This window comes from Mustela nivalis (assembly GCF_964662115.1).
Source record: "Mustela nivalis genome assembly, chromosome: 16".
NCBI lineage: Eukaryota > Metazoa > Chordata > Mammalia > Carnivora > Mustelidae > Mustela > Mustela nivalis.
In genome coordinates, this window is record NC_139035.1 from 747,258 (window position 1) to 764,449 (window position 17,192).

At 53.2% G+C, this 17,192-nt stretch overlaps 2 protein-coding genes across 5 annotated transcripts in view; one reads left to right on the forward strand and one right to left on the reverse strand.

Annotated features, from left to right (window-relative positions):
* The window catches only part of XCL1 (X-C motif chemokine ligand 1), a 172,145-nt gene that overhangs the window by 105,037 nt on the left and 49,916 nt on the right, over positions 1-17,192 (forward strand). The gene's annotated exons all lie outside the window — the stretch shown is intronic.
* Positions 1,943-8,682, reverse strand: LOC309849827 (uncharacterized protein). Of its 3 annotated transcripts, XM_082702827.1 has the most exons (3): positions 8,182-8,631; positions 4,645-4,886; positions 1,943-2,860 (listed from the first exon to the last, which is right to left on the reverse strand). In XM_082702827.1, the coding sequence occupies exons 1-3, from the start codon at positions 8,220-8,222 to the stop codon at positions 2,781-2,783; spliced, it is 363 nt and encodes a 120-aa protein (XP_082558953.1). In that variant the 5' UTR covers positions 8,223-8,631; the 3' UTR covers positions 1,943-2,780. The 3 variants fall into 3 exon arrangements, with proteins under 3 accessions (XP_082558953.1, XP_082558954.1, XP_082558952.1); XM_082702828.1 differs by lacking the exon at positions 4,645-4,886 and having other exon boundaries at positions 8,182-8,682; XM_082702826.1 differs by lacking the exon at positions 1,943-2,860 and having other exon boundaries at positions 4,390-4,886.

Sequence of the window (17,192 nt, forward strand, 5' to 3'; positions counted from 1 at the left end):
CATGGTTCTCAGCCCCAGTGATCTCTCCTACATGTTCACCAACAACAAATTTTTTTTGTGGAAATGAAGGACAGAGGGACATTTTAAAAGAAAAGATTTATTTATTTATTTGACAGATCACAAGTAGGCAGAGAGACAGGCAGAGAGAGAGGAGGAAGCAGACTCCCGGCTGCGCAGAGAGCCCGATGCGGGGCTCGATCCCAGGACCCTGAGATCATGACCTGAGGACAGAGGGACATTTTAAGAGATGAATTTTATTCTCATGTTCTTTCACTGCTTTGACAACAATATTATCCCAAACTTCACTATCTTTATGATGTCAAAGTGAGTAGAAAATTCTAAACACTCAAGGTGGCTCTTTGGAAGGATACTCTTGGTAAGTTCTGCCGAATTAGTTCTAAAATATAGGTCAGGTCAGCCGTATAAATATCTAAAACGATACTCAGACACTAAATGCTACTCATAAAAAATTAAGAGGAATTTAGAGTGGTTTTGAAGTTTAGTACAAATGGCAAGTTGAAAACTAAGCCATGTGGTAACATAAATTTCATTTCTATATTTAATGTCAAAAAGTTACAGAAATCCATTGCCAATGACTGTGCAGCAAAGTTTAGGTTTGGGCTATAAATATTGAAATTCTAGTTATTCAAATAAGGTCAAGAATGTTCTTATAATTATTATTAAATTATCAAAAAAGGATTGATTATGTTCTAAAACTTTTGGGGGAGAATATTATTACTGGTTTTATTGCAGATCTTGGTGGGATATTTTATATCCTAATTATTATTTTCCTTAATGGGTTTGAAAGTTCTGCATTTGACCACCTGTCTTGATAGAATGAAGTAAACTTGGATATTCCGGTGTTTTATCATTTCAGTGTGTGTGTGAAGATCAGGTAAGTGAGAATTAAAAAGGTGGTGATTAAAAATTTGAGGTCTGTGGAAGAAGAATTATCTTCTCTTTACTTATTAATAGTTTAAATTAGAAAAAAAAGATTTGGGAAAATGATGTTTTTTTTTTTTTTAATATTATATGTATTTATTTGACAGAATGAGAGAGAGGGAGAGCACGAGAGGAGAGAGGGTCAGTGGGAAAAACAAACTCCCCGCTGAGCAGGGATCCTGATGCGGGACTCGATCCTGGGACTCCAGGATCATGACCTGAGCTGAAGGTGGTCTCTTAACCAACTGAGCCACCCAGGCGCCCGAAAATGGTGATTTTTTAAAAAAAGATTTCATTTCTTTTTTTGAGAGAGAAAGAGAAAAAAAGAAGCAGGCTCCCTCCTGAGCAGGAAGCCTAATGCAGGGCTTGATCCCAGGACCCAGAGATCATGACCTGAGCTGAAAGCAGGCGCTCGACTGACTGAGCCACAGAGGTACCCCAGGAAAATGGTGATTTTAAGAGAAAAATGAATTCTCAAGGTCCTTGTATGCTAATAAGGATATGCTGATTGAAAATCATCTTTACTTACTCCTTAAAGCAATTTCTAAGAGGACTGTTAGTAGATTGTAACTTGTCAGTCTGATGTGCTCTTTTCTATGTATGTGAAACTAATGAAACTGTATTTCTTTAAAACAATAATTTGTTGTTCAGACTTGTTGCTAGCCAGGTGGGTCTTCTGGTTTTGTGCATTTTGGAGAGGACACCAGGGTGCATACCCTTGTCCGTGAAGGAACACCGCTCAATCCCTCCGCTTTTGTGGTTTCCAGGAAAAAGTAAGCATTTGCAGAAAACCAGTCAGTATCGTTGACGGCGCCAGTGAACTTGTAGCATTTCCGCAGGCTTGGGGAAGAGAAACAGACTTCTCTGCTCTCTAGCGTCTGCTTGATTTAAGTCTAGCACCGTATGCTCGGTGACCATTTTCTTCACCCTTGTGTCTTTTAACTCCAGATTCCTGCCTTTTAACAATTTGCTTGAAAAGGATGAAAAATCACACACAGTCTGCCTTTGAAAGCCTACATTTATTCTTATTCTTTATGGTGTATCTTTTTTAAAGAACAGAGCCCAGATTTAGTGTCTTGGCTGTGGCAAAGTTGTTTAAGTCCAACCTCTTAGATCTTTCTGTTTCTGAGAATGGTCATTTCTGAGGCATCAGAAATAACAAATCCGACAGATCATTTATTTAACATTTCTAGCAGATATATTTTTAATGATAACTTTACTGGCCAGCCATTGAATATAAATACTCTTTCTATAAAATATCTATTATAAAGTCATCTGAGTTCATCATGGTGTATGCCCTTGTAGACAGTGAAGAAAATTGTTTAGCTTAACTTTGCGACTTTCTGCCTGGTAGAGCTGTCCAGCTCCTCCGGGGAACGTGCGTGCCTCATGCCTGGAGACCCCAGGGACTGCAAGGCCATCACCCGGGGACACGGGGACACTGGGGACAAGGGTTCCTTCTGGAGAGAGAGGCCGTCTTGGAAAACAATATTGCTGACAGCCTCAAGAGTTTGTACCTGGCTACCGTGACATTGTAGCGCCAGTGTCACCAAATCCGTTCGCCGATGTTCTCAAGCAACGGTCCTTCCCGACATTGTCGGCTGGAGCAGGAGCCCCCGCTGCGCTGCGGTCAGACGCGCGGTGCTGTCCCGGCGCTCACTGACCGGCTGCGCGGCCGTCGGCAAGCGGGTGCTCTATCTGCGCGTTGCCCCTGGTCTCAGTCTGATTAATTTGGGGCCCATTGTAATGGGGCGAGAGGATGGCTGACGTGGCCCGTTTACTCTTCACATCACCGGTCGCCACAGAGTCTGCCGCTGTGAGGTCCCCTCTACCCTCGCTTAGGTCAGCGGACGGCGAGACGCGGGCACCCGGCTTCGTCGGTGTGTCTGTCTGCTCCTGCGGCCCGAGGGCAGGGCGGCTGCAAAGAGCCCAATCATTAGTTTGGCGGCAAAATATGAAAGAGTTGAATTAACTCTATCAGACGACTTTCCAAACACCTGAGTGCTTACTGCGTGCTCACCAGTGCAGGCTGCTAGACGCTGAGTGCCTGTGCCAGAGTCCTTGTGTTCAAGTAACAGATCTGGGGGCATGCCGGTGGCTCAGTCGGTAAGCCTCTGCCTTCGGCGCAGGTCATGATCGCGGGGTCCTGGGATTGAGCCCTGCATTGGGCTCTCTGCTTGGCGGGGAGCCTGCTTCCTCCTCTCTCTCTGCCTGCCGCTCTGTCTCAGCACTTCCCCTTTCTCCTTCTCTCTCTCGTTCACTCTCTTTCTCAAATAAGTAAATCAAATATTAAAAAAATTAAAAAGAAAAGATTCGGGTCTCATTGTAAAGTGCCTCCAGTCCTCTTTGGAGATCCAAGTCGTGTATAGGGAAACGCATCCGCCATGGGAAGGCTGCGTCCTTCCTTCATGTTTTTACAGCTCACGTGTCCACCCTTAAAGAAGCGATCACTGACCTCTCTACGTCGAGTAATACCAACCCGGATTTTATGCCTTTCCCCGTCTTGTCTTCTTCTACATGAGCTCACCACTACCTGGTCATCTCTGAATGTTTGTGTTCTGTTACTTGCTCATTGCTTTGCCCCTCCACTGGAGCTGCATTTTATGGGGCTAAGGGTTTTGGCCAGTAGCTGTTCTGTCCCGGATGTCTGAAACAGTTCCGGGCACAATAAATATTTGTTGAACAGAGAAAAGAAGGTTGTATGTAGTTACACTCCAGGGAAAACAAACTTTTTTTTTTTTAGCTGAAAACATAGAAAATTCTGACCAAAACCCCCAAGAAGATAAGTTATTATGGGCACTTGCCCACCTCTTCAGGGTGGATGAGAAATTCTGGCTAGTGGCCAAGTAGTAATGAGGGAAGATTCTTAATCTGGAGAATTAACCCTCTCCAGGACACAAGACCGAGCTTGAGATGTGGTAACATAGACGGTTGGGTCGGCCAGCTCAGCTCCCAGATGCTGACAGTATGCCCTGACGTTCTGTCCGTACGGGCCTGGGGAGGCGTCCGCGGGGGAACCTACACAACAGGAGGTGGTTTGGAGGGAGAGGGGGAAAAAAGCTCGTTCCAGCCGAGCGCGGGTGAAAGAGCCCGCGGCTTCACAGCGAGAGTCCCCGGTCCGCCGCAGAGGACGGGTCACCTGCAAGGCCACGCCGGTCTCCCTGCCACGAGGCGGGCAACTTGGTGACTGTCTTTTGGGGCCATGTCCCTGGACTTGAAAGTGGGCTCTAGGACTGGATCCTTTATTGTCATGCAGTTATGGATGAACATTAAATTTACTTTGATTCCTGGAGCTTAAAAAATTGTGTCATGTTGGTCGCTCATAAACCCGGAAACCCTGACATCAGCCCTCACTGCAGCGGGGCAGTACGGTCTCTGCGGCTTTGCTCGGGGGGTTTGCTTGGGGGGTTTTGCTGGGGGTTTGCTTGGGGGTTTGCTCAGGGGGGGTTGCTCGGGCATCTTACGCCGGCGAAGCGGGAGCTAGGGTCCTTCTCCCTGCCCGTCCCTCACAGACGCAGTGAGGACTGTCAGGAAACTCCCCGGCTGCAGGAGCTGCGGATCTTGTGGTGGGTTGGGGAGAGGCTGAGCAAAGAGGAAAGGTCGCCGACCATGGCCGTGGAGCATGGGAGGCCCCTCGGCTCTCTGCAGGCGGCCGCGGCTGTCCCTCTGCTGTGCGCAGGGCAGCGCTGTGTTTGGCTCTACCTGCCTCGCGGTCCGGCCGTCGCCAGGCAAGGCCACTCGTGCCTCCCGCGGGCGGTCCTGTGGCTGCCCCCGGTGTCACTCCGCAGCTGGCCGGCACCGGTGCGGCCAGGCTCGCGGGTCCCGCTCTGTGTCTGGGCCTCGCGGGCGGCCCTCGGCTCTTCAGTGCTGAGACCTCGGGCTGCTCCGGGCCCTCGTGCATCGGGGCTGTTGCTCCTCGGGGAGGCAGCGGGCGCACGCCCTGTCTGCAGAAGAGAAGCAGGGCATGTCCCCTTTAGTCCAAAGACGAGGCCCATGAATTATTAACTATTCAAATTTGAAAGCGCAGCTTTAAGCCCGAGGGAAGGTGTTTGCGAGAAGAACTGGGCTAGAAGTTTGTGACCCTGGCCTCCCCCTGCTTTGACCTTTGCGGAAGAGTTCGCGGGGACACAGGCCTGTCGCAGGACCTCTGGCTCCTTGTTTCTCTTCTTAAAATGAGGAGGAAAAGGGCTTTTCAGCCTTTTCAACCAAATTACATTTAACAGAAAAGAGTGAAAGCATCTGGATAAAATTGTTGTATCTGATGCTACCAAATTGTTCAGGATTTTACATCTTTTGCCCACGGGATGTCACAGACGCTTCCCCCGACGCTGTGAGCTGGTTCTGATGTGACCGTCGGTGCTGCTGTGACATTGCTCCCCTTGGTGAATGTGCCTTTCCCTGCACACCCCTGGCTTTCCGCCTCCTGCCTTCGGATGTCCCTGTTCTTCCTCCTCCACGTCTACGTACTGGGCGTTTCTCAAGGCCTGGTTCAGTGCCATTTCCTCTGCAAATTGTCTTTGACTCCCTCAGAAAGGATCCTTCTCTTTAGCTTACCTGTGCCGCTTTTGTGGCACACACTCCCTGCTTTTTTTTTTTTTTTTTTTAGTTTGTTGCTGTATCTCCTCTGCTAGTTTGTGTTTTTCTTGGCAATAAGATGACTTCTTTTCCATTTTGCTATTTCGCCACTAGTTCCACATCTAGGACAGAGTCTTGTGCATATTGTATTTCCATTACATTTTGTTAAATAAATAAATAAATAAATAAACGTAGCCTTCATGGGTTAGGCAAGAGATTATTGGTGGAACAACAATGATCCATCTGAATCGTTGGAAAAAATAACTTAATAATACAACCTTTAAGAAAATTATATATGTATTATTTACTTAACCTTTCACAACTTGTAAGCTCTTATCTCATATACAGTTGTATGTCTGTCCTACGGTAGCATTTGCGGGCACATATGCTGCAATATCATTCTGATCCTAGCCATATTAGCTCAGGCTTCAGAAGGTAAGATCCTTGTTCCCAGCAAGACTGCCTTCACTTAAGATGCTAGCTGAGAATCTGGGAGCCGGAGGTCACCTGCACTTGTATAACTAACTGGCCACCAATTGGGAATCCTATGACACCCTCAGGTTTTTGGCGTTCACTAAGACGACTCACAGAATTCAGGAAAGTGCCACAATTACAATTATAGTTTCATTATAAAGGATACAAATCAGGACCAGCGAAACGAAGACACACAGGGGAGGTCTGGTAGGGTTTCAAAGGCTCCTTTGTCCTCCCACGGAGTCTGGAGTGTCCCCCTCGGCACACTTATGTGTGTTACCAGCCACGAGGCTCTTCCGAGTTCCTTTTTTTTTACACTGAGGCTTCATTAGGTAGACACAGCCAGCTAAATCGTAAGGCATGTGATTAGACTGAATCTGCAATGCCCTTCTTCAGTGGCCGGAAGGTTGGACTGATAACGTGGCTCAAAGTGCTAACCCTCTAATCACATGGCTGGTCTTTCTGGCAAAGTCAGCCCCTTGCCTGAGTCATCTCCTTAGCAGAAACTCAGAGATGGCCCAGGGGGCCCATGGACCACAGACACTTCCATCAATTGGGAAATTCCAAGGGCTCAGAATACTCAGTCCCAGCACCTGGGACAAAGACCAGCAGAATTCTTCATTATACAACAGTAGGAAATAGAATATTATCCTCATTTTACAGGTGACACTGAGGAAGAAATGACGGGATTAGTGTAGCAAGGCTAATGGTAATGGAGCCAGAGCTCTAGTCCTAAATCTTTGACTTGAGTGTCTTTCCACGGCATGTGACCGCGCCCCTGCTGGAGGGTAATTTTGCATTATTATTGTCATTTTATCCTTCAAACTCCTTGAGTAGCTGGGTGTGACCTGAATGTTCCCTTGGCAGCCGTGATCACTGTTCCCAGTGGTTATCAAGAGCTCCTCCTCCTTTGGTCTGGGGCCACGGAGGCAGAGAGTGTGAAGCTGGCAGCCCACTGACCAGGAGGCCCGTGGTATGACGGGTACGTACAGTTTTGCAGACTTTGAAGGTGAGATACAAACAGAGCTGTGCTCTTTGTTGAGCCATGGGGAGCAGTGGAGCAAAGGGGTCTTAAATGTTCAGTTTTTGTGTCTTCTTTGTGTAGGAGAATCTCCATTCAAGATTAGAGCCTCTGTTCCTGCAAGGCCGTCTGTCTGCCTGTCTGATCTGTCCGTCTGATCCCCCCCAGCTCTCACCCCAAGTCATCTATCTGTAGCCCCGTTTCCAGCAGCCCCGCAGACTGGGTGTGGCCGTGGCTGCCTCCTGTAGCGGGGAAGGAGGAGTGGGGGGGGGGGGACGACCCCAGGCTTGGCTGAAGTAGAAATCGGTCATTTTCTGCCCTGTTGTCTTCTCCGTCCCCTTCCTTCTCCCCACACCCAGTGCTTTTTAGTCCTTTCCCTCCCCCAGTTCTCAGAGTGCCTTTTCACTTCTGCTCCTACGTCGGGCCACCCTCCCGAGTGGGTGACACTTCCTCTGCGTCAGGTACAGGTCTGTGTGTGCTGCACCTACTGACACTTGGTCCTCACTGTTATTATACCATTTTAGATAGGAGGAAACTGAGGCAAAGAGGTGTTTGGTGCAATTTCTGGGGCCTCTCAGCGGGCTTCAGACCTTGGCATCCACGTAAGACAGAGAAACTGAAGGACTTCATAAAAGATCTTTTTGCTCCTTTTCTATTTTCTCTGTCTTTCTGCTCCTGCTTCTGTCCTTTCTAGGCCCTGACCCCCACTTTACACGTGCCTCATCACACAGACAGTGTGTGTCCTCCTTGTAAGGGAAAAGTGGTCATTTCTTTAGGGTGGGAACGTCTAAGGAAGGACCAGGTGGAAGTGAGCAGATGAAGCCGCCTGTGTGCGTTCCAGACCAGCAGTGCTGCACCTCTAGGTACCGAGCCCGCGCGACTCCCAAGAAGCCACACGCAGCGCTTGTCTTTGTTCTGGCTGGTTCCTACATGCCTGTGAAGACACGTGCACTAGACCACAAACCTCCGTAAACACCTGGGCCTAACAAAGACCTTCCCCGCTTTCCTTTCCAGGCTCTCCCAGGCACTGTCTGTACCTGGGCTCCCTCTCCCTTCAGTGAGCTCTGCTTTCAGCACCTGGCTGCCCGCTTGGGGTGGCTTTCTACCCTGCCTGCAGCCAGGGCCCTCCCACTGGTCCCACGGGACCCCCGCTGGGTCCCTGGACTCACCTGCTGGCGCCACAGATAGCCAGGTTTGTACTCTCGGCCATCCCTCGAAGCTGCCTTGATTAAACAGAAAGAACTTTACTTTTGAAAGTCCGTGGGATTTGGGGTTACATGGCTGGCTTTGTTCCTCAAGGCTTGTGTGACCTTGGCCAAGCCGGGTAAACTGCCGGAACCCCAGTTCGTTACTTTGTAGACAGGGGACCCAACCCTTCTTCGATGTCTTTGCCCCAGGACAGAATGAGGAACAGTGGCCTGTGGCTGAGTAGAATGCTGTCCGCTCACGCCCACTTCTTCCCCTTGAGCAGCGGAGTGGCAGGACCTCTGGAAGGGACCACTGCCTTCTTTCTGAGATCCGCGCTCGGCCTCGGGTCTGCCGTCAGGTTGCCGTCTTCCCGACAAGCAACCCCCCGCCCTGACCCCTCAAAACCCAGCCTTCTGAAGCTGCGCCCAGGAAGGCCCTGGCTCTGGCCCCTTGTCACACCCCATAGCCGTGCCCAAGTCACTGCAGGGGAGAAGCTGGCTTGTTTGTTTTGACCACGGTTTCCAAGAACGTGAGCTGTAGTGCCTAGAAATCCCAGACGGTCAAGTTACAGTATAGAAATCTGTTTCGGTTTCCCGGGGCTATTTTTCTTTCTTTCTGTCTATGGTGCCTGTGGTCCCTGCAACCAACAGGTTGTGGGCGAGAGCCTGTGACGTGGGTCTTTTTAGCTGGGAATCGCAGCAGAGATCAGGTGGGTCACCGGCATTTCCGCCCTGGCTTCAGCCATATCGCTCAGCACAGGGACCAGTGGTTGCGAGGTCTTGGAGTGGAAATTTACCTCTTTGGGTTTTACTGCCTCTAAAGAGACTTTCTTATCCCTCAAGGCTGAGCTCAAGTCACACCTTGACTGTTGAGTTTCCTTGGTCTGCCCGACACAAGCAGCTGTCAGTTTCTTGGATTAATTCTCGTCACTGTCCTTGATCTTCCGTGTGTCACCGACCGTCTCTGGGGACAAGCAGGGAGCTCCTCGAGGGCAGGACCATCACCTTTTTCCTTTCTTTGTGGAAGGCCTAGATCCTGCTCGGCCCTTACCGAATGCTGGATCCGTGACTGTTGAATCAAATGGTCGTACACGCTCGCTTGTTTTTGTGGCTCTGCGCAGAGCAGGATCATTTCAGAAGTTCCTCCTCCTGTCTAGGAAATCGTTGCAGGCATGTGGCCATGGGTCCAAAGGAGTTTCCTTGACTTCCTTTTTATCTTGCTCTCCAAATACCAAGGCGGTCCAGCAGAGTGCAAGAGAAGTGTGGTTGGGAGCAGAGAGCAACCTGCTTTAGCGTTGTGACTCTGCCATGACCTGTCCTGACCCAGTGCACGTGCATTACCGTCTCCAAGTCTCATTTTATAGCCGCGAAACGGGGCGGTGGGCCTCTGTGAGCCTGTGTGGCTGGTGTGCGGATCGGAGACGGGGGCCCGCTGCGGCCGGCGGCGCTGAGGTTGGCGAGCTGGGTGTGGGCTGGATTTCAGCCTCTACTTGCTCCCTTGGCTGCTACACCAGCAAATCATTCAAGACATTTTTTTTAAAGATTTAATGTTTTAATTTTTTAATGTACTCTTTACCCCAATGTAGGGCTCAAACTCGTGACTCCAAGATCAAGAGTTGCACGTGCTACTGACGGAGCCACAGGAGCCCCTCAAGGCAGCTTTCAAGCGCCTCCCTCTCGCGGGCGGCCTGGTGAAGGTCACGTGGGTAGGGAGCGCGCAGAGAGCAGGGCGTGAAATCGCTTTACGTTTTGGTGACCCAGGCAGAAATAATCCATGCCGTCCAGACTGTGCCTCTGCCTTCCCCGACCGCCTCCAGCCCACCAGCCCCAAGCCCCTGCTCCGTCCCATCCTGTGGGAGGGTCCCAGCCGCGCCGGCCCTGGAGTCCCACGTCTCCCGTGTGGGTGTGGTCCTCCCCCCCCCCCCCCCCCCCCGCTGAGCCCCGCACCACCATCCCTGCTCCCTCCTCTTGGCCCTCCCTCCAAGAGATGCTATTTCTGGAAACAAGTCGATCTCAGCAGTTTGAGACTTTGAGCTTTTCCTTCTTTCTAATTGTGGCTTAGCAGCCTTTCTCTGGTGTCGGAGGTAGCCGAGGCGTTACTTAACATATGCAGAAGCTATTTGGGAAACGTGGCTGCGTTCCTGCATGGCCAAGTCCTTGCTGCTTCTCAGGCAGCAGATCTGAGAATGGACCCCGGAGGGGCTGGTACCCTACTGGCCGCGGCATATTCTCCTGCATAGATACGTACATACATGATGCTGCGATAATCACATCTTTGCCAGACCCTAAAATAAGCCAAGGAACTTTAAACTGAGCATGGTGCGCACCAACATTCCTTCGGTACCCCTGACCCCGTCCCATGAGGAGCCGCTCCCCGGCCGGCTCCTCTGACCTCTCCTGCTTCTCTCTGGAGAGCAGTCGGGATTGCTCACGTCTCTGTCCCTGAAGCTCTGCTTTCAGACCAGGTAGAGAAAGGGAGAGGAGAGCAGAGGCTGGTTTCATCCCAGCTCCCTGACGTGCCCTGAAGCCCAAACACACGCCACGCAGAAGCACCCCTGGATGGGTTCAGGACACTAGATGTCCCAGACTTCTCCAGAGTCACGGCTGGAGGCAGGGATTGCCAGGGGAGGACAGGATTGCAAAGCTTCCCTGACAGTGATTCGGACACAGAGAAAGTGCTGGCATTTTGTTTTACTTACTTAATTAATTTATTTTTAAAGATTTTATTTATTTACTTGACAGAGACACAGCGAGAGAAGGAACACAAGCAGGGGGAGTGGGAGAGGGAGAAGCAGGCTTCCCGCTAGGCAGGGAGCCTGATGTGGGGCTTGATCCCAGGATCCTGGGATCATGACCGGAGCCGAAGGCAGACACTTAGTGACTGAGCCACTCAGTTGCCCATGGGCTGGCGCTTTAGATGTCGAGTGTCCCGGAGACAAGGCAAACCATGAATAAAGACATGAAATGTTTCTTCCCTGCAGCTGGCTGTTTTTCATGTATCTCAGCTAAATTTGTTTTTTAAATGCTACGTTTTAATGTTAGCCTGTTGTCAGCTGTGCAGGGTGACGACACTAGGTCATCAAGGAAGGTCATCTGGGTTTGAATCTTGTCTCCTCCAGTGATGCAGCTATGCCAATGTGGGCAAAATGCTTTGGTTTCTTTTCATCTAACGTCGGTTGTAGGGGTACGTACTTGACCTGGCTATGATGAAGGTTCAAGGAAACAGTGCATGCAGAGTGCCTGGCACGATGCCTGGCCTGTCGGACGAGGGCCCGTCCTTGTCCGCCAGCTTCCTGAGAGTGAGAACAGTGACCTCCCAGGGCCCTCTGTCAGGCTGGGGAAGCTTCATCTGAAACACGTTTTTACCTCAAACATAGTGATGAGCTTTTGGAATAGAAGTGAGGTCCGGAGCTGATGACCAAGAAAGAATTCTTCAGATGCCTCTGGTGCAAAAAAGTGGTTTTATTAAAGCAGGGAGACAGGACCCCTGGACAGAAAGAGAATCTGCACCACGCGGAGATGGGCGGCCTGTTGTATCCGATGGGTGGGAGGGGTAGGGAAGAGGGAGGTCTCAGAAGAACTTTCCTTGCTGAAGAGGACGTAGGAGATGCGAGATCCCGGACCCCGGAGGACGGCCGTTGTCCGGTTAAGGTCGTTTTTCCTCTAGCAAGGCCTTAGCGTGAACACAGGTGGGAGCTTCCTGGAAGAATGTCACCCGTGTCCCCCCCAAGCGTGGGGGTAGGGGAGGTCGCTGGGAGTCGGCTTCTGCTCTGTCCTCAGCGGCCTTCCGCTCCCTCCTCACGGGAATCGGATTTGGGGGAGGCTTTCCCCGCTTGGCTGTGGCGCCGCATCGTGGGATTCCCGTCATCAGATCCGAACGCCGAGTCCCGGGTGTGAGCTCTGGTCCTGTGGTTATGAGGCTGGGGTCCCGGGCTCTTCACGTAAGGGGGTCGTGCCTCTCGTTCCCTAATCCGCAGGACCGAGGGGTCGGGTCCGATCAACACGGTGGGCCTTTCCAACCAGGAAGCCGGTGGTTCTTCCTCCCACGCAGCCTCTCCGGCTCCAGGAAGCCATCGTGTCTGAACTCGGATCCAGACGGCTGCGGCACGTTGGCGAGCAGTGGGGAGGCCTGGGTGGCGGCCGCTCCTGCCCCTGATCTCTCACATTTTCTCAGCACATTGAGCCCCTGAACCGTAAGGTTCCGTCAGCTTGAATGTCACATCCCCGTCCGGGCAGGTGGCACTACAGCCCTGGCTTTCCCGGGCGCACGGGACTTCAGAGAAGCCAGGGGCCTCAGTGGCTCTCTTTACTGCTGCCCACTGCCTCCCATTTCCTAGGTCGGGGCGGGGGGGCGGGGCAGAGTGTTAGAAAATGAGACGCGTAGCCTGACTCCAAAGCTGTGCTCTGCGGCTGTCGGCCTTGCTGTGTTAGTGACGCCAAACACCGTTCTCAGGGCCCTGGGAGTTAGCCCACAGGCCTCTGCTAGTCTAGGGGAATGGTCCGCATGGAAGTTAGTCCATGTGCCGTAGCTTCCCATCACTCAGAGATAAGACATCCCGTAAGTGAGTGCAGTGACACAGACACAGCCCCCCAGGCCCTGGACTCAGTCGTGGTGAAATTCCTCCACTCTGGGGTCAAACGACCCCCAAAGGAGCAGGGCCACCCTTGGACACACAGTGAGGGAGCAGGGGTTTTTGTCCTTGTGGTAGGGCACAGAGGGAGGTTGTGGTAGGTTACTAGCGAGGGAGGCACGTGGCCCTGACTGTGTCACCCCGAGCTCCCGCCCCGGCAGTTCCAGGAGAGCTCATCTTGCTCTCCTCCAAGAAGGCTTGTGTCCTGGCCCCGCCGCAGGTGGGCGCCCCGGGTGGACAGCGCGCATGGTGATGGGTATCAGGGACCATTGTCACAGGCTGCGTGCGGTTAGAGTTTTCAGGGGTTCTTGCAGTCACCCCCAGCACAGTCTGGAAGCGCCGCACACATTGGCTTCCGGGCGGTAGGGCCGGTGGGTCTAAGCAGGTGTGGTTTTCTCGTCCGTCAGACTGAGAAACGCTCCCTGGGAAGATTCCTGTTTGGTCCTTAGACCTGGAGAGGTACAAAGGGCCTTCGGGGGCTCTTTTAAGGAGGAAAAAGTTTGGGGGCAGGAGTTGCTCCCAGAATGTACAGATACATGGCCTCTCAGTGGGCTCCTTGCACGTGCGTGACCCCGGGGTCAGCTCTGATTTCAGACACGACTTCCCTCCAGTCACTGATGTGGAAAGCCAGCGCCTCTCCCGGGATTTCTGCATTTTCATGAAAGGCTCATGTTTTGTCATTATTTCTAGCTCCGAGCTTTTGCAGCCCGTGAGTGAGTTTAGTTTCTAGATCGTGCCGTGTGTCCAGTTTCCGTTCCTCACGGTCAGCATGGCTAAGGGGACTCAGCTGACTTCTCTGACCACACATCCACGTGCCTGTACGCACGTGCACGTACACACACACACACACACGCACACACACTCGGGCTTTGTGCATCTGGCAGACTTGACTGAAGGACCGAAGGCTGGGAGCGAAGGCGACAAAGTGTGACATTTCGAGCAGCGTAACAGCTTCAGATTCATCAGGAAATGCCTTTGTGTTGAACGAAGTCCCTGTGGACCGTCCCTCCTCCAAGCCGGCCATCCCCCGCCCGCTTCCGGTTTATTCCCCGGGTTGTTTACTCCGGCTCCTCGTACACTCAGGGCGTCATCTGGTTGTTTTGTTAAAGCGGTGATTCCCCAAAGATAGTTCCACTTTTTTCTTTCTTTTTGGGGCTCCTTTTCTTTTTCTTCTTCTTTTCGAACGTTTGATTTCCGATGGCTCCATCTGGGGGGCATTCTGGTGCCGGATGATCAGCGGCCCCACAGCTCCAGGGCAGCCCTGAGAGACGTCCTGGCCAGAGCCCGTTTCTGATCCGGACCGTGAAATGGGGGTCAGTAAAGTCATCCACGCTTCAGGCCGTTTCCTCTCCTGACCGTCCTGATCGTCCGGTCACAGCCTTTCAAGGAGCTCACGACCTGTGTCTTCATGGCTGAGTCGTCGCCCCTGGGCCGCCCCGGTCCGTGGCTGGTGTTTGCTCCTCCGTCTCCACAGGCGAGCTGCAGCCGCGCCGTTCCGCCGTCGGCCTTCATCCCCGCGGATGCGGCTCGGCACCCCCTTCCCCTTCCTGTCCTTCCCGGCCTTTGTGAAGGGGAAGCCCACACGGCCCCTTCTCCCATCACGTCCCCTTCTCTGGGTTCTGTCGCCGCAGACACGGGGGCGGGGGTGCCAGTCCGTGGTCCCCGGTGAGCGGCGCGGGTCCGAGGCGTCAGGCCGGCCGGCTCGCATCTTTCTGGTCCCCCTTCCTGAGAGACGTGCTCCTGCCCCGGCTGCTTCCTCAGGAAAACTGCCTTTACCTTCAGCTCAGTGGCTCCAGTGACAGCAACTGCTGCAAGTCCTCTACGTTTGGTGGCCGTGTGGTAGGTGCTGGGGACGCTCCCACGCTACGTGACACGGCGTCTCTGACGGCCGGATTCCTGCTTTATAGCCGGTCTGGCCAGGGCCCTCTCGCCTCGGGCGAGTGTGACAGCGGTCGCGTCGTGCTGTGTGAGGCTTACGTAGTTTCTAGACACGGAGCCACAAGCTCTCCTCGTGGCCCTGGAGGACAAGCTCCTGGGTTTTACGTCGCTCAGGAACCAGCAAATACGTTGACCGAACACTCGAAGTCGCCTCCCGTCCTCGCCGAAGCAGCGCGGAGCGGAGCTGAGTCCCGCAGGGAATCCACACCTCGGGCACGGCCGTGGTCAGAGAAGAGGGGGTCCCACAGCTTCAGGGCGTCGGAGCAGGCCCCGGACTCCGGTCTCTCAGCCCGGAGGGCAGCGGCGCTGGGCTCGGCAGTGGGGCCGCGCGGTGACCCCGTGTGACCTGCCGTCCGGGTGCCCAGGCCTGAGTTCCGTCCCGAGGGTGGGGAGATGGAGTTCCACAACGGGTGGCGACGCAGCTCTGGGGTGGGCGTTGGGGGGACCCGTCACCTCGCAGCCCGGACGGAGCCGCGGCTGCAGGACAGCAGCTCCCGGTCTGGCCAGGCGCCTGCCTGGGGCTGCGAGCTGGGCTGGAGGCTCGTGCGGGGGCCGCTGACACGGAGCACGGGTGAGGGTCCCCACTCCCCGTCAGGGTGGTGGGCGACCCTGGGCCGCACTCTCAGCCGCTCAGTCAGGGTCTCCGAGTTCTCGGACGCGGCTTGGCAGCTGCTTCTGAGCAAGAGCGTCCCCGGCGGTGCTGAAGTGGGCATCCGTGGTGGCGGCGCGGCGAGGGGCAGTGCCCTTCTCTGCGGGAGGGTCAGTACCGGTGTGAAGACGCGCAGGGGCGTCCTTCCTAATAGGGACCTGCGCTGCCTCTCTGCTCAGACCAGGAGCCCCATCGGCCGGAATGAAGGTGCTTTATTTCTCAGGTGCATGCTTGCGGCCACATCCTGAAGTCGAAGAGGCGACTCGCGGCTCGTGACTTCGGGGCTCGGCCTGTAACTCGGGCTGGGCCGGACCGTGTTGGATTCGAGGTGGAGATGCCGAGGGGCGTCAGGACGCACGAGCGGCGGTAAAGCCAGCTGACGAGTGTGCTGCTCCTCGGGGTGGCCCAGGGTGCGTGTGTTGCCTTTTTGGTACTTCCCGTGCTTTATGGCCTACGTCCTGGTTTTGCTCCCATTTTAAAGATGAGGAAACCCGAGGCATCGAGTGCGAAGGACGTCAGCCACGGTGTGAGCCCAAGCCAGCCGTCCACGCTGTGAACCGATATGTGGGCCCAGGGCTTCGGGCGGGCCGTGGGAACGTCTCCATGGTTGAGAATGAGAGATGGTAACAGAAGTGGAGAGCCCATTAGGTCAGTCAGTTCTTGATATTACTCTAATTCAACCCCTGGTGCAAAACTGTTGCTTTTCTGGTCGAGTTTATGAAGTTAAGAAAAGTGTGGGAAATCCTGCCATTTGTTCGTTTGTTTTTAATTTTTTAAAAAAAATTAACATATGGTGCACTACTGGTTTCGGGGTACAGGTCTGTGAGTCGTCAGGCTTACACACTTCACAGCACTCACCGCAGTTCGTACCCTCCGCACTGTCCTCCCGGCAGCCCTCCCCCCGCAGGAACCCTTGGTTTCTTTCCTGAGATTAAGAGTCTCTTATAAATCCTGTCATTTTATCTCAAACACTTACAAACCTCACGCCCCTCGCCCTCACAGTCAAATTTGTCATTTAGTTCCCCCTCCGTTTCTGACCGCCTCCTGTGGGATTCTCTGTTGGCAGCTGTGATTTCCCGGACTCCGTTTCCAGTGCTCTCTCTGAGGCTCTGCAGGTGGCTGATGTCACGGCGGGTTGGGGCTTGACTAAAGGGACACGATGTGTCATTTAACGGCCATCTCCTATGTCCAAAAAGTCGTGAGGCTTTGATTACCTAGAAGGAAGGGGGGAGGGGAATTGTCTTGAAAGGGCCCCGGCATTGTCACAAGTTCACTTGCTGGTGGGGGTTCGTGGCCTCATGTGAGTCCACGGCAGTTGGAGGTCAGCAGTGTCCCGCTGCCCGAAGAGGCTGTGCTGTCTTCAGCACGACAGACTGCTGAGGTAGGTCTGTCCTCCGTCAAGAACAAATGGATTTGGGATCACTGTGGTGGCCACCAGAGTCTGTGAGAGCAAGCGGGTGGCTCTGTACATACGTTAAAAATAAAAGTGCTATTGGGCACTGAGGGACTTCAAAGCTCCAAAGAACGGTGTGCACTTGTGAGGAAGGGCCACTTTCCGTCACGCGCTGGAGGGTTTAAAGAGAGAGAGAGCAGAGGGTGTGTACCACAGAGGCGGGTTTGATGTCTGTCACACAAAGGGAGACAAAAGGTCTCGGGGAGGTTGCTTCTTGATGCCAAAGAGCACTGTGGGCGGAGACGCGGCGCCTCAGAATCCTGACCTTTATTTGTAAAGTTCTTCCCTCAGTGCATCATTTAGCAAAATCCCACCTGTTTGC